The following is a 17,293-nucleotide window of genomic DNA, read 5'->3' as shown; positions in this document are numbered from 1 at the left end:
CATTGATGATTATTCTAGAATGTGTTGGGTTACTTTTGTCAGGGAGAAATCAAAAGCTTTTGGGAAATTTAAATTATTCAAGGCACTTGTAGAGAATGAAACTGACAAGAAAATCAAATGTTTAAGATCAAATCAAGGAGGTGAATTTACATCTAAGGAGTTCAATGCATTTTGTGAAGTGAATGGAATCAGAAGATAGCTATCAACACCTCGGACACCTCACCAAAATGGAGTTGTGGAAAGGAAAAATAGACCTATTCTAGATGCAGCTAGAAGCATGATATTAGAAGAAAATCTACCTTATGTATATTGGAGAGAAGCAATGAATACAATAGTTTACACTTTCAATAGAGTTCACATCAAAGGTGAAACCGGTAAGACACCCTATGAATTATGGTTTGGTGGCATTCCTACTCTTAAGTACTTCAGAATATTTGGAAGAAAATGTTACATTGAGAGAGATGAGTATATTGGCAAATTTGATCCTAGAAGTGATGAAGGAATATTTCTTGGGTATTCATCTAAAAGAAAAGAATATAGATGTTTTAATAAGAGATTGCAGAAAATCATTGAGAGTGCAAATGTGAAGATTGATGAACACTTCAGAAGAAATTCAAGGTCTATGGATTTTGAACCGACAGTTGAGATAATCACAAATGAACCTATACAGAATGCATTATTACAAAATGTTGATCCAGTTACACCAGCATCATCAAAGAATTCCATAGTGATTGAAGAACAACAACAAGTGAACACACCCATGTATGTTAGATTGAATCACTCTGAAAGTTAGATAATTGGGAATAAGTATCAAGGAGTTATGACTAGAGGAAGACTGGACAATGAGGAGGTATGTTTAATATCTCAAATTGAACCAACATCTGTTATTGAGGCATGCAAAGATAAACATTGGATTAAGGCTATGGAAGATGAATTAGAACAAATTGAAAAGAATAATACATGGACACTGGTTTCCCGACCTAAAAATAAAAAAGTAATTGGAACTAAATGGTTATTCAGAAATAAACTTAATGAAGATGGTAAGGTAATCAGAAACAAAGAAAGATTAGTGCGTAAGGGATATTCACAGAAAGAAGGAATTGATTACAATGAAACTTTTGCAACGGTAGCTAGAATTGAGGCAATTAGATTATTTCTTGCATTTGCAACACACAAGAACTATAAAGTTTATCAAATGGATGTTAAATGTGCATTTCTAAATGGTGATCTTGAAGAGGAAGTTTACATTGAACAACCTAATGGATTTTCATTGACAAATGACAAAGATATGGTTTGCAGGTTAAGGAAAGCTTTATATGGATTGAAGCAAGCTCATAGAGCTTGGTATGCTAGATTGGACAAATATCTTATAAAACTTGGTTACACTAAAGGTAATGCTGACATCAACTTATATTTCAAAGTGATTAATGAAGACATTTTGGTTATTGAAGTTTTTGTTGATGACATCATTTTTGGAGGAGAAGATGGATTGTGTAAAGACTTTTCTAACAAAATGTAGAAAGAATTTGAAATGTCTATGATTGGGGAGATAAAATTCTTTTTAGGATTACAGATTTCTCAGACTGATAAAGGTATATTCTTTGTCAATCAAAATACTTGAAGGAATTACTGAAGAAGTTTGGCATGGAAAACTCTAAACCGATAAGTACTCTTATGACAACAACTGATAAACTATCATTGAAGGATGATTTAGCTCCTATTAATCCGACAAGATACAAATCCATGATTGGAGATTTACTGTATTTGACACAAACAAGACCTGATATAATGAATGTTGTATGTATTGTTTCAAGATTTTAGAGTAATCCTAGAGAAAATCATGAATCAGTAGTGAAAAGGATTTTCCAGTATTTACAAGGCATAACAAACCTTGGTTTATGGTATCCGAAAGATGAAAATTTTGAGTTATGTGCATACACCGATGCTAATTGGGCAAGAGATGTAGATGACAAAAAGAGCACCACCAGCGGGGCATTCTTTCTTGGTAGCAAATTGATTTCATGGTTGAGCAAGAAACAGAGTTGTACATCATTATCAATAGAAGAATTAGAATATGTTGTAGAAGCAACTAATTGTACTTAGGTATTATGGATTAAGAAAATGTTGAAGGACATAAAGGTAAAATGAAAAGAACCTATAATCATCTATTGTGATAATTCAATAGCAATTGATATATCTAAGAATCTGGTATTTCACTCTAAAACTAAACATGTTTCTATCAAATACAATTTTCTAAAAGAGAATATTGAAGCAAAAGAAGTGAAATTGGTTTATGTGGATACTAAAGAGAAGATTGCAAACATTTTTACTAAGCCTTTGCCTAAGGAAACTTTTGAATATCTCAAAGAACAACTTGGGGTTATACCCTCACCAATAGAAACTTAGACAGTTGATGCTTGGCATCAAACCGACAAAATTTACAGGGAAACCTTTTTTCGGCTTTGATGGAGGAGAGCTACTTCTCAAGGGGAGTAGTTGGATAAGTAGGTATTTGTAATTGGTTCTATGAACTAGTTGAATCTGGTATTTGTATTTCTTTGGAGTTTGATGTCAAAGGGGGAGAGATATCTATGGAAAAACACATTATCCTTTGGGGAGAGATTATTCATTGGGGGATAGACTTTTACTCTGCATTTTAATTTTTGATATTGATCTATTCTGGAGATTGTTGTTTTTGGTTTATTGGTATTTTTGCTTTGGCACTTAGATGGTTTTTCCATCTTGTGTTGCCATCAATGCCAAAGGGGGAGATTATTGGTATTATGGATATGTTGCTTGGTTTTTTCATTGATGTCAACACTTATCAACACTTATCCTTTTGGGGATCTTTGATTATGTTCACCGGCAAGTTTAGTGACTTATGCACAATCACCAGTATTTGGCTCACTAGCATTGAGGATAACTTGTTATCATCGGAGATCACATGGTAATGTGGAAGACATGGTTTGGATGCTTGGTTTTGGAAATTTGGTTATTGGTCTAATTGGGTTCACATATTTGTTGTTACTGACAAATTGGTCTAGGTTATGAACCGACATGCATTATCTATTCTAGATCAACATGACACGTTATGGAGATAGTTTAATCAATTAATATTGTTGTTGAGCCGACATGATGCATCGCATCTTGACTTGTTGTAATTGATTTTTATTGTAATATTCTTAGTGAGCCAACCTACACATTTGGTCGTAGGTTTTGGTATATATGTAAGATCTCAATTGTGAGATTTATATAGAGGTAGTAGGCAATAAGGTATTATAAAGTTTTGATATTCAGTATATGTGAATATAAGCTGAGCTACTCATGCAATCATCATTTGAAGGTTCAAGAAAGGTTTGAAGAAGACAACCAGAGCTTAACCGGTACTGAATCTAGCATTAAAGATGCTACTTTGAGCAGTACATTATCATTGGATTTAATCATCCATTTTGTAGTCAGTTTGACTCCTATTTTGTGATTGAGGAGTGAGCTCTAGGCAGTTACTAACCTTTTTGCATGTGCAGGCCCCATTTTTAAACACATACTATTTGCAGTAGTATCATCTGATTGTGGGTAAGGTTTCCCACCATGGTTTTTCCCATTACAGGGTTTCCACATACAAATCTTTGTGTTATGTGTTTTGGATAGTGTTTCTCTTTTTGTTTCATGCATTAAGTTTCACCGGTACTATTATTAACTGTTAATCTGTTTACTGGCATTTAGTTTGGTTTACCGGTATTAAGTTTCAAGTTTGGTTAAAGTTATTATGTCCATTTTCGGGGGCTTCATCATTCTCTGCATTTCACTTGTTCAAACCTACAAGCTCAACAACCCAACAAAGGTAGTTTGAACCTTGGTGGTTGCCTCACCAATGGAGTGTTTCTACCACAACACTAAACGTTTGAACACACACACACACACACACACACACACACACACACAAATATATATATATATATATATATATATATAATTTTTTAATTTAAAAGTGATATTGTTATTTTTTGCTTAAACAAAGACAAACAATTCATTATGTGAGCAATATATCCAAAATGCTTCACAAAATAAATTTGAATGACAACAAACATGCTTACATCATTGCAATTAAAGAACCTCCAACACACAATCATTAAAATTTGTCTGTACATAGTAGTTGCAAGCTAGGTATGCCAAAACCCGTGGCTTGCTAATCTTTTACTTCAGCTAAACAAATGTCATTTGTTGAATTCTACCCCATATAAAAGACTTACCAATTGCCATCATGGATTATAATGCATTGAACTGTGGAATATGATTTGGTAAGCTTTCTCAAATATTGAACTACCCCTAGAAAACTCATTGCAATTTTGATTTCAACTACTTCATAGACTTAGCTAATCTTTGATCTCGGACTTACACAACTATTTGGTGTATTTGGTGACTGCCCTTTTAAAAAGTTAAATGAATATTTGCCTATGTAATCAACAATATGAATATAAACAATAATTTATTTTTTTCTACAATTCATAAATTAAAGTCTATTTTATTTACTCTCTATATCTCTATGCAATTGTGGAATGTCATTTAATAAGCTTTCTAAAATATAGAATTAACCCTACAAAACTCCTTGCCTCAATCACAATGAAATTGTTGTATCACTTCAAAATGGCTTCCACTTTTACTATTTGTTGTTAACTTTTGATCTCAATTATTTTATAGAATTAGCTAATATTTGATCTCAGACTTAGATAACTATTTGATGTATGTGGTGATGTATGTGATGTAATCAGCAATATGAATATAAACAACAAAAAAATATTTTCTACAATTCATAGGTTAAACTTTATTTTATTTGCTCTTTATGTCTAAGCTATGTAAATGCCTTAAAGTTTTAAAAAAAAAATAGTTCTTTCAATATATTCTACTTTTAAAAAACATTTCCTTTTTTTTTTTAAATAGTTTATCTTTTACTATATTCTACTTTTTAAAAAAATTTCCTGTTTGTTATAAAAGTAGTTTATCTTTTACTATATTCTACTTTTTTTAATCTATAAAGACCACAAGATAATATTGTTATTGCACAAGTCAAGGATCGATCTATACCAGTCACAATCGCTTGAAAATCTTAGATAGAGGTACATGAGATAGGGAGAATGTATATTCAAGTTTTCCAACCCCTCACAACTGCGAATTGCCTATACGTTCTTCCAATCTCATATACCTGTATCAAGGAATTTTAAGCTCGGATATATCATTGAATGTCGTCAATGCCAGACTTCCTAGCACTACTCTTCTTGATGGGTTTCCTCGGCTGCAAGTGATGATAATCCATGGCCAATGTTTCCAGGTTAGTATTATTTTGTACATTGAAATTAAATATGCGGAACTTATGATGATAGTTTTATGTCCTCTATGCACTGTAGAGAATGGTACTTAGCTTTTATCTTGATTAAAACATTACCTTCTGGTCTTTATATATTTGTTGACAGTAACACTATTTTTATCAAATCGGCAGCCTTGGGATCATCCAAGGTGGTTTGAAGGTCTAAGCACCGAATACGAGCATCCAGGTGAGAAAGGGTATTTTCAGAATCTTGGCAATAATAATTGAGAGAGGGTATTTTCCTCCATAGGAATCGCCATCACAGGGAAAAGCCCATTCTCAATTTTCGTTCCAAAGATTTTGAGAAACAAAAAGATGACGAAATATATGCCATAATTTGCAATGCTCTGTTTCACCACGATGCTTTTCGCTCTTCGATCCTTCAAATTGCCTTGGATAACCCTAAGACTGCCGATTTGAACAATTGGATTCGCCTTGCAGCTCAAAAACAGGTGGAACGCATCGAGCTATAGAGATCTGAAAACGATAGAGATTCATCTATGGTGGACCTAGGAGACTCTGTTTTTTGGTGTGAAAACCTCACTGCCCTAGCAGTGAGATTCGCAATCTTCCCATGATACCCACTAATTTTGGGCTTTTCTGGTGTCCCTAAAACACTTCTTTCTGTGGGTATTTCGAACTTGGATGATGCCATGTTTGAGCGATTCATGGCCGTCTTCCCACATCTCCGAAATTTGGGCATTTCCCCAAATATAGGAGTTCTAAGCCCTGATTTATCATTACAGATGGCTTGTCCTCTATTGACAAAATCAGCCTCATCGATTGTGGGCCATACCTGGGGTTTAAATTACTGCAAGGGACTTCAACATCAGAATCTATTAGAAGTATTATTCTTCAGATATATGATACAGGCAATGCTGTTAAACCAGGGATTCCTAGTATTACTGTTCCTAAACGTTTGGGAAGCCAATGGTTTTGTTTTTATGATATGGGTCAAAATATCTTAAGATAAATGTCAAGCATCAATGGTTTTAAGATATGGGTCAAAATAAAATGAGATCATTGTTGTTATATTGAGATCATAGTTATTGTGAAGGTCTTGTTTTTAATTTATTTTTGAGCAATGGATATTGTTTTTGAAATCTATAGGATGATCTATCATTTATGGACAAGATTAGGTTTTTTTATTCATAAATATATTTTGGCCTCGACAACTTCCAAAGCTTGCCATTGGAATATAGATTGTTTTCTTAATTAATCAACTCAATGACTATGACTTTAATATTTTGTATTCTTATTACTTTTATTTACTCTACATTTAATTTATTAAAAACCACTTTAATATTTCAAACTTCTTTAATATAAGAATTAATCATCTCAAAACGATCAATATATTTAAAATAATTATACTTAAAATTTAAAAAGATACTACAAAGTGCAAGCCATGCCCCAATATTAATAAGGCCCCCCTACCTTTTAGAATAGAGAACAATTTTTTTTAATAATTAGAAAAAGAATTATAAAATAAATAAAAAACGGCCTTTGACATTGTGTGACTCAATCCAACTGGAAGCTCTTTGAAATGTATTACATCTTATATTATTTGGTTTTGTGCTCCTATAGCCAACAAGAATGGCCATCACATATCAGTAAACAAGGATAGGGAAATCTTTAAAAAATCATGAAAATATTATAACTAAGTGCAATGAATTTGAAGACTTCAACATCTTAAGAAAAGAAATAAAAGAAGCTGATATAAAATTTCGCTTCACAATAAAATAATCACCCCACTTCATGTCCTAGGCCTGACAATGCTGGCCATTAAAGAATACAGTCTGAAAAGATTGCACTGAGCACTTCAAGGAAATGGTTGTTTCATCCAGAACATAACAGTTTTCAAAATTCTGTTAACCTGTAACTAATATTCAGAATATGTATAACAAAATTGGCAAACTTCTTTCCATTCCATTGACCATTCTCTTGTGACACAGAATAATCTTGATTTCGAAAACTCCTCCTTCAAATCTAGCAATTTATTTCGCATCATTCTGGAGCATTGTTTTGGCAGAAAGATCCTTGTTACAATTAATGGCCTGCTTCTCAGAAGAAAACCCAGAAAAGTCACTGTCTGTAAACCCTTATCTGGACCAATGTGAGCACGCACTATCTTCAAATTTGGTAATGTCAATTTTGCTACTGTCATTTCATTTGATATCATTTCGTTTGATATCATCTCCTGCATCAAACATAATGTAGGAGGTTCAGAAGATAATAATAATAATAATAATAATAATGCATTGATATAGAACTAGGCCTATCATTACATGTTAATGTTTAACTTGAATGTACAAAAAAACTAACCTGGAAACATTGGCCATGGATTGTCAACTCTTCAAGGTGAGGAAACCCATTAAGAACAGTTGTAATGCCCCGCCAGGAAACCCCGAAGGGATAAGCCACAATTACGAGAATAGAGTGCAAAATTTTTATTTTTTTTTAAGTTACAACACATAAGATGCAACAAGATAACAAAGATTCAGATTACAAAGCGGAAGACTTCAACTAACTCCTAAAGAGTTTCCCAACGAGATTACTTAAATTTTCACAATACACTTTACTCACACAATTAATCCAAAAGCTGAATATCTTAATAACGAGATAATTCACAATCAGGATAATTTCTTTCAAAGGATGGAAATATAAATCACAAGCAAGATTCATCATTTAAGATCCATTCATAAACTTCATTCAATCTTTTCATTTAAAATTACAACCCATACATATAACATTCTAATACACTAGGATTTCATCAAAGCATAAGAGATCTTTCCAAGCATATTTAAATTCCTAACAACAACTGAGTAAGATTCGTTACTCTAAGTTACATTCATTCATATACCCACTTATTGCGTTAAAATGACGATTTCACACATGCATTACGATAAATCGCATCTCAACCAATTATGCATTCGATCCACATGGCATTCAAGATAGAACTGAATATAAACATTTAAAGTTAATTCCAATTATACACTTAACCATTCAAACATAAGATAATCATACATGATAAAGCTGAATAAAGGAAACATAAGAGAATACACCACAAAACACCATAATGATCTCGGAGTTCACCCCTAAAGGGCTACATCTCCGGGTCTGCGCAACTGCAAGACCCCCTCTGATAGATAATAAAGTTAAGAGTACAAGAGGTTACACTATACAATCCAGCCATCAAGGCGATACATAAGCAATATACAACGACCACAATGGTCAATAATACATAAACGATCCTTACAAAGAACAGGATCCAGCTGAACATAATCAAAGCTAATAACATAAGAGTCCATGAGAACATCCATAAAACTGAGCCATCACCACCCAAGGTCTAACCTGAAACCGACCCTCACAAGGGCAGAGACAAAAAGGACGACTCACAAGATACTCAAAACAGGACAAAACGACAACACACTAGCAAACGTAGGGACAAGTGTCATCACACAACCTGGTATGGATACCATGGCAAGTCTTCATAGGTCCCGGCCCATACACTGGTAACCCTGGCAACCTAATCCGAACTTCCGGCCCATCCAAGCCTCATGTGGACCCACACATCCTCTCGTGAAGACAAGGAAGATGGTTTGCCATTTCAGGCCTTCTCACAGCATGCCGAATCTATGATAGCATTCGTCCCATGTGTGAGGCACATTATCTTATTTAGAGATTATTTTCTAATCTACTTAGGTTATCACTTATTAGACTCACTTTCGACGGGTTATCCAGAAGCCACTTTGGGCGCGGCCCCCAATCGAAAGCCACTTTCCCATACGACACTTGACTAACTCAGACGAACTCAAACCAAGGAATACACATGGTCAGACGAACGGAGTTCAAGAAGAGAGATACAATCATCTGGTCAAACACGACTCAAGGGTAATCACTTACTGACGGTACTCTGACTAGAGACCTGACAACTAGGGTTAACCACGAATCGTTATTCGACTCACATAAAGAGGATATGACCAATTATGACAACATCACAATACAACAGTCAACTCGGAAATCGAGGACCAAAACAGGAACACCAAATCATCCATACGACAGGGTCCTTTTACACAAAGCAAAACGTGCCGTTTCATAATTAAAGGCGAATACAGAAATTAAACTCGCAAGGCAATAATCAGAAAAGACAATATTTTCTCAAATTGATTTAAGCATTAAAATCGATCAAGTTTTCTACAAGATCCAAATCAGATTACGGTTATCTACCTCAACTAGGGATAATTTGTTCTTGGTTTTCTAACTCGTCAAAGTTCAAAGCACAGAACAGACATATGAGCCATAATGAGTTTTTTAACCAATTCATATTAATCAAATTCAGACAACCATTAAACAATTAAAATAAGATATTTAATCTCCATTCCAAAACGTCATTAACATACTGGTCTAAATTCAATCTTTACAGATTCATAATTTCAATTCCAGTTACATAATACGGATTACGAAAATAAAAATGCAGAAAGAGAATCTAAATGGAGATAGTCATTCCTAATGCATAATATTCTATTCCGTTTTTAAACAATACTAACTCAATTAGCCAACTTTCCTAATCAGCTAGGAGGTAAGATCTAGATTCGTTAATCCAAGATCAATAGGAAAATAAACAACAATGTTCCATTGCGAAAATTCACATTTGAAGAACTCAATTAGAAAGAAGGCGTAAATCACCAAATGAAGTTGAAAACAATTACCCTATAACTCCATTATAAAGTTAATCACTGCCAACTAACATTTGTCAAGTTTAATGCCTCCTTAACCACAATTAAGAACTAACTAATCACTAACATTATAATAATATTCAATATATTATAAACCCCTTTTTTTTTGAACTAAAAACACTTTCATTAAAACGCACTTAAAACCACGTTAAAAACAAACTACGTTGAAAATTAGAAACGCATTAAAATAACACCATGTTCTTTTATTAAAAGGAAATGCTTTTTTTTTTTTAAAATGGCGAGCGAGCTGGGAAGGGCCGTGCCCTAACCCTAGCTCAGCGCCTGCTCAACCCGGCCAGACGGCGGCGCCCTGCGGTGCCCGCAGGTCCGCGGCGCCCTGCGGCCACCGCAGTGTGCCGCGGCCTGGTCTCAATGCCAGCGAAGGGGGACGGGGGAGGCATAAGGGTAGCGTGCGGGGGATGGAAGGGGGGAGGAGGAGCGGGGGAGCTCCGCTCCCCGCCTCCAACCCCAAAACACAGTTAAAACAATAAAAACGCATAGTCCGGGGGGGGGGGGGGTTTGAACAAAAAGCCCAGCCCGATAAATTAACGCGAAACGCCCAGCTCGGCGTGAAACAAAAAAAAACGTTTAAAATTTCAGATTAGAACACACAGTTCGGCCCTTTTTATATTATTTTGCTAATTAAAAACACACAGTCCGGTTACATTCCCAGAATGAAGTTTAAATAAAAAAACAAATTTGATAAAAATGCCCAGTCCGAAAACTAAAACAAATGCCCATCACCCAATTTGATAAGCAAATCCGATTCAATAGAAATTCGGTTTAAAAGGGACTGGTTCGGTTCAAGTTCTTGGTGATTTTCCTCCTTCCCAATAACAAAGGGATTCAAACCCCCAAATAGAAATGATGAGAACACATCTCAAATTAAAATCTCCAGCCAAATTCAAATGGACATCCAAATTGATTTTCGATAACCAGTTCAGAATCCTACCTCGATTCGCAATCCTGGTATGGCTGAGGGAGAGCCCACCTGCCAGATCCAGCAGCCGTTTCTTCCTCCCAAATCCTCCAATTTTGTCTCCAAAATCTTTTCCAACCAAAATTCCTCCAAAAATCTCCCTCCTCTCCAAATTTCCCAAATTGGGTTATATGGAAGAGTTGACCCAAAATTTTCTATTTTTGGAATAAAACTTTTATTTAAAAATAATACTTAAAAATTAATCCTTTCTCACAAACACAACAAATAACTTGCCTTTTCAATTCAAAATTCGATTTCCTCATTTAAACAAATTTAATCTTTCAAAATTCAGAAGCCACAGAATACAATTAATCCATTGCGATAAAATACAAAGCTTTCCTTTTTCAACAGCATATATATAAATGCATTAAATATTCAAAACAGTCATTTAATTCAATTTTACTTCCAATTTAAAATAGGCAATTTATTAACAACGAAAATCGCATAACGAAGACCCGATTAATTAAATCCATTAATCATCAATGCACGAACGCATATTTAATCAAGACAATTACTAAAGACTAAATAATCAATTTAATCATGCACACCAAGCACGCAAATCGAGAAAGTCAACCAAACAGACGACTCGCAAACCCAACAAACAGGGATCACCGATGACGACTGACGATGCTCACTTGAGCACGACTAAGGCCGACTAAGGTCTTACGACCACCTAATCCAACTCTAAGGATTAAAAAGGTATGCTCAAACCTGCAAAACCAGGTGACGACGAACCTCGCACTCATGCGACTTCGTACCTGAAATCTCCTGCAACCAACGATCATACATGCATACATATATAATAACTTAATGAATGCGTTAGCTCGATGAATACGATGAAATAAGAACACTAAACAACTAGCATAAAACTAGTGAGAAAACCACATCAATAGCTATGCGTAAAATCAACATCTGATTATAATCATAATATCACGATAAACTAATCAAGATTAAACCAAGGTTAGAGATCGATTATGGTAGGGGTACTACAACAGTAATACTAGGGATTCCTGGATTAACAGCATTGCCTCTACTATAATTCTGAAGAATAATCTTTTTAACAGATTCTCCTCTTGAAATTCCTTGTAGTAATTTAAGCCCTTGGTATCGCCCACAATCTATGAGGCTGATTTCTGTCAATTGAGGGCAAACCATCTGCAATGACATATTAGGTCTTACAATTCCTAGATTTAGGTACATAAGAATACAAGAATGTATATTCAAGTTTTTCAACCTCAAACAACCGCAAATCCCCAAATTTCGAAGATGTGGGCACAAGTCCATGAATCCTTTAAATGTGGCATCATCTACATTCGGCATATCAAAACAAAAAAATGTTTTCAGGTATCTGAAAACCCCAAAATCAGTGGGTATCTTTGGGAGATTGATGAATTTCAGTTGTAGGGTAGTGAGGTTTTCACACTTAAAAACAGAGTCCCCAATGTCCACCATGGAAGAATTTTCAATCCTCTCACCAGTCTTGGGATCTCTATAAGAGATTAGTAGGGCCATGCGTTCCACCTGTTTTTCAGCTGCAAGACGAATCCAATTGTTCATATTGGCAGTCTTGGGGTCATCCATGGCTATTTGAAGGTTCAACCAGCAAAGACGAGCATCATGGTGGAGCAGAGCATTGTCAATTATGGCTTGTATCTTGTCATCTTTTTGTTTCTCAAAATCTTGGCAACAAAAAACGAGATCAGGTATTTTCTTCCACAAGAATCGCCATCTCTGAGAGAGAAGAGAAGAGCGTACAACATCTCTGTAAGAAATCTTTGACAAAATATGTTTTAAAAGAATATCATCTGATAATGCAGATAACCTGTTTGTTCTTGCCATTTCTGCAAGCTTACTTTCTTCAACTGCAAAAAGAATCTGTGGAAATCTACGGGAGAGCACCCACCGTGGGGAATTTGGAGTAACAAGAAAAACAGATTTATACTACCAAGATTCAATCCATGCACATTTTATGCTGGTTTTTTACCGTTGGGTGTGTCCAAGAACATTTGTAATGGGGAAATATGACAAATATAATAATAGGATACAAATTGTAATCGAGGAAATAAAGTGCCATAAAGGTTTTGCTCCACAATCAGTCCTGTGCCTGTACTCCAACAATTTAGAACAAAGAAGTTTTCTACTCGCTTGGTTTTAAAATATGCTCTACCTTTGTCTTTTGAGCTATTTTTTAACACAAAAATATGAACATGCATAAATAATACATATCTTAGTACAAATAAATAGACAAGAACCATAAATTAATATAATATGATTCAATTATCAATAAGAAATTTATCTTTTGATATTAAAATTTAAATTTGTTAATGAATTTGTTTAATTTATTGATTTTTTTTTATATATATTTTATGATTTGATAAAGTTGTTTAAACCAAATAAATTTATATAAAGTTGATGATAATCAATAATTTTGATCACAATCCATGATATACGATTCAGAAGACAACCAAATAAATAATTTATCACGAATAATAACATACAATATTGGTACATTTTATAATGACAAAGCTACCAGTTTCTAAGAAATTGAGAAATTACTGAAGACAAATTCTAAAAACTGGGTGCGTTGCAGAGCTACTTGGGCTTACTGCTGTTGAGGGCTTCACTCAATCTGATGTAATTTTCTCTTATAAATTTATATACTTTTTTCTTTTAAAAACAACAAAAATTATCGATATAAAACATTATCACTTTTCAAAAAAAAAAATTGCACTTCTTAAGAAGAGTCCCATATGTCATATTGGTGCCTAGCTTAGCAATAAATTAAAACTTTGAAATATACCATCTTTTAGTTTTTCTGGAGGTGTTATTCTATTACTCCAAATAAAATAGAACCCTCGCCACTTGTCTGCAACTATATGAAACAGTTACATTCAAATGATAGCGGAAGAGTGCCATAATATTTAAAAAGGAATATCGTCTTAGATAATGTTAGATTCCCTTCTATTATAAGATATCTCTTGGCATAATTTACTTATATTTTTAAAATATAGATATACTAGTTATGCCGAGAGGCATCTACAATGACATTAAAATGTTCATAAACAAACATTCAATTTTGAAACAACTTGACATGCAAATGATGGGTAAATGCATGAAATATGTTATCTTTTGGTATTTGTGGAGGTGTTATTTTATTACTCCAAATTAAAATAGAACCCTCGCCACTTGTCTCCAACTATATGAAACAACTACATTCAAATGATAGTGGAAGAGTGCCATAATATTTAAAAGGGAATGTTGTCTTAGATAATGCTAGTACATACTTAAGCAACTCCACTATTATCTATATTTTTGAAACTCTTGTATACTATTAATATTTTTGCAATTGTTAGATTCCCTTCTATTATAAGATATCTCTTGGCATAATTTACCTATATTTTTTCAATATAGATATACTAGTTATGTCGAGAGGCATCTACAGTGACGTACAAATATCTGTAAACAAAAAAAATGATTTTGAATAAATTTGACGTGTAGATGACAGGTAAATGGATGCATGTTTCAGCTTCTCTATAAGTATTATTTTAATACTTTGAATAAAATAGAATCATTGCCACTTGTCTCTAAGTATATGAAATTGTTCCATCTTTAATGAGAGTGAAAGAGTGCATGTTCTTCTTGTCAACTAATAAACATGCAAGATAATTATGTAATATCTCTCAGCATTAGTTTACATATATTTTTTAGAATATATGTATACTAGTTATGCCGAGAGGCATCTACAATGACATCAAAATGTCCGTAAACAAAAATTCAATTTTGAAACAATTTGACATGCAAATGACGGGTAAATGCAATAAATATGCCATCTTTTGGTTTTTGTGGAAATGTTATTTTATTACTCCAAATAAAATAGAACCCTAGCCACTTGTCTGCAACTATATGAAACCATTACATTCAAATAATAGTGGAAGAGTGCCATAATATTTAAAAGGGAATGTCGTCTTAGATAATGCTGGTACATACTTAAGCAACTCTATTATTATCCATATTTTTGAAACTCTTGTATACTACTAATATTGTTGCAATCATTAGATTCCCTCTTATTATAAGATATCTCTCAGCATAATTTACAATTTTTTTTTAAATATAGATATACTAGTTATGCCGAGAGGCATCTACAACGACATCAAAATGTCTGTAAACAAATTCAATTTTGAAACAAATTGACATGCAAATGATGTGTAAATGCATGAAATATGGCATCTTTTGGTTTTTGTGGGGGTGTTATTTTATTACTCCAGATAAAATAGAACCCTTGCCACTTGTCTCCAACTATATGAAACTGTTACATTCAAATGTTAGTGGAAGAGTGCCATAATATTTAAAAGGGAATGTCATCTTAGATAATACTAGTACATACTTAAGCAACTCTTTTCTTAACCATATTTTTGAAACTCTTGTATACTGTTAATATTATTGTAATTGTTAGATTCCTTTCTATTATAGGATATCTCTCGACAAAATTTACTTATAAATAGGTATAAACAAAATTTGATTTTGAATAAATTTGATGTGTAGATGATAGGTAAATGCATGCATGTTTCAGTTTCTCTATAAGTATTATTTTATTACTTTGAATAAAATAGAATCATTGCCACTTGTCTTTAAGTATATGAAATTGTTACATATTTAATAAGAGTGAAAGAGTGCATGTCCTTCTTGACAACTAATAAACATGCAGCGTTATTTTACATATTTTTTTTTAAGAATATAGGTATACTAGTTATGTTGAGAGGCATCTACAATGACATTAAAATGTTTGTAAAATGACATTAAAATGCATGTAAACAAAAATACATTTTTGAAACAATTTGACATGCAAATGACAGGTAAATGCATGAAATATGCCACATTTCAGCTTTTGTGGAGGTGTTATTTTATTACTCCAAAAAAAATAGAACCCTTGTCACTTGTCTCCAACTAGTTTCTCTAATTTGTATTCTTGGTGTTTAGTATTTTAGAAGACCATTTGTTTTACATATGATTCTCTTATATTACTAGTATACCTATATTTTTTTAAATATATGTTACAAATTATGTTGAGAGATATCATTCTCTAGAAGATTTAACCCTCAAAGAAAAAATATATGTGTTTTCCATGTTAGTAGACAATCCATCCACCCAAGGCAATGAAAGCTCATCTAGATTTAGATAGTTTGATTCTTAACCAATATTGATATACCTATTTATAAGTATTGAAATCACTTCCCACTCAAACAAAAAGACTTTGTTATGTCTAATCATATCTTCAATATTTTGACTAAGAAATATTTTCTTGAAAATATTCTTTTTCAAGTTTCACTCTAGTGATAGAGAAATGTATGCCACTCAAAAATAACTTCTTCCCAGCTTCACATAGTTTGTAATTGAATTTATTTTCATCTATCCTACAAAAAGATTTACAAATGTTCTCCTAAATTTAGATAGAGCTTGAAGAATAAAATGTGGTTTACACTCAATTTATTTAAAATTAAATAATTATATATATATATATATATATATGATTTTATTTTCTCTACAAATATATTATAGAAAAATATCTATTTATCAATATGTTTATTTTTTTTTACAAAATTGTATTAAATAATTGCTTGATATAAATATGTAGAAAAAATTATAGGAAAATATTCATAGAATTTCATTGCATTTCATATAAAGAATTTAACACGAGTTAGCTATTTTGGAGATGAATTTTGGAGTAACAAGAAAATAGACAAGTCTTGGCGGCTTAGGGTTGTAGCTCTGTGAAGACCGTGGGCTTTCCAGTAGACATTTTTATCTATTGTAATATATCTCTCAATATATTTTACATATATTTTTTAAATATAAGTATACTAGGTTAGTTGATATTTTGAAAAGATAAATTTCTAGACATCGTCTATTCTTTCCTTCCTAACCAACCCTATTAACTCTGCACTTCTTCCTATTTACTTGTATTGGATAGTGTCGACTTTCAAAGCATTAAATGCTCAATATTTAGAACCTCACTTTTCTTATTCAACATAACCCACTATCAAGACATTTATTCTTGAGGGTTCATTTTAATAGGATTAGGTGAGGTGAAAAAAAAAAAGAGAAATTATTTTTATTTATTTATCTATATGATCGCTCAGGCACTTAGTTTGTTATGGAAATATTATTACTAACCTTATATCTTGTGTTTGTTATACTTACACCCTAACTAGTGATGCT

General features: G+C 33.0%; 1 protein-coding gene across 1 annotated transcript; it reads right to left on the bottom strand.

Annotated features, from left to right (window-relative positions):
* Nucleotides 1-12,049: 12,049 nt before the first annotated feature.
* LOC131071061 (F-box/FBD/LRR-repeat protein At5g56420) lies at nt 12,050-12,916 on the bottom strand. Its single transcript, XM_059211762.1, has one exon. It carries the CDS (start codon nt 12,914-12,916, stop codon nt 12,050-12,052), a length of 867 nt encoding a protein of 288 aa, XP_059067745.1.
* Between the last annotated feature and the right edge of the window lie 4,377 nt (nt 12,917-17,293).

Source organism: Cryptomeria japonica, chromosome 9 (assembly GCF_030272615.1).
Source record: "Cryptomeria japonica chromosome 9, Sugi_1.0, whole genome shotgun sequence".
Lineage (NCBI taxonomy): Eukaryota > Viridiplantae > Streptophyta > Pinopsida > Cupressales > Cupressaceae > Cryptomeria > Cryptomeria japonica.
The sequence above is the reverse complement of the archived record's forward strand: the minus strand, read 5'-3'. Positions and strand labels throughout refer to the sequence as shown.

Bases quoted from the DNA above. Each gene is read 5' to 3' on its own strand.
- LOC131071061 (XM_059211762.1), bottom strand. From the start codon at position 12,916: ATGGCAAGAACAAACAGGTTATCTGCATTATCAGATGATATTCTTTTA.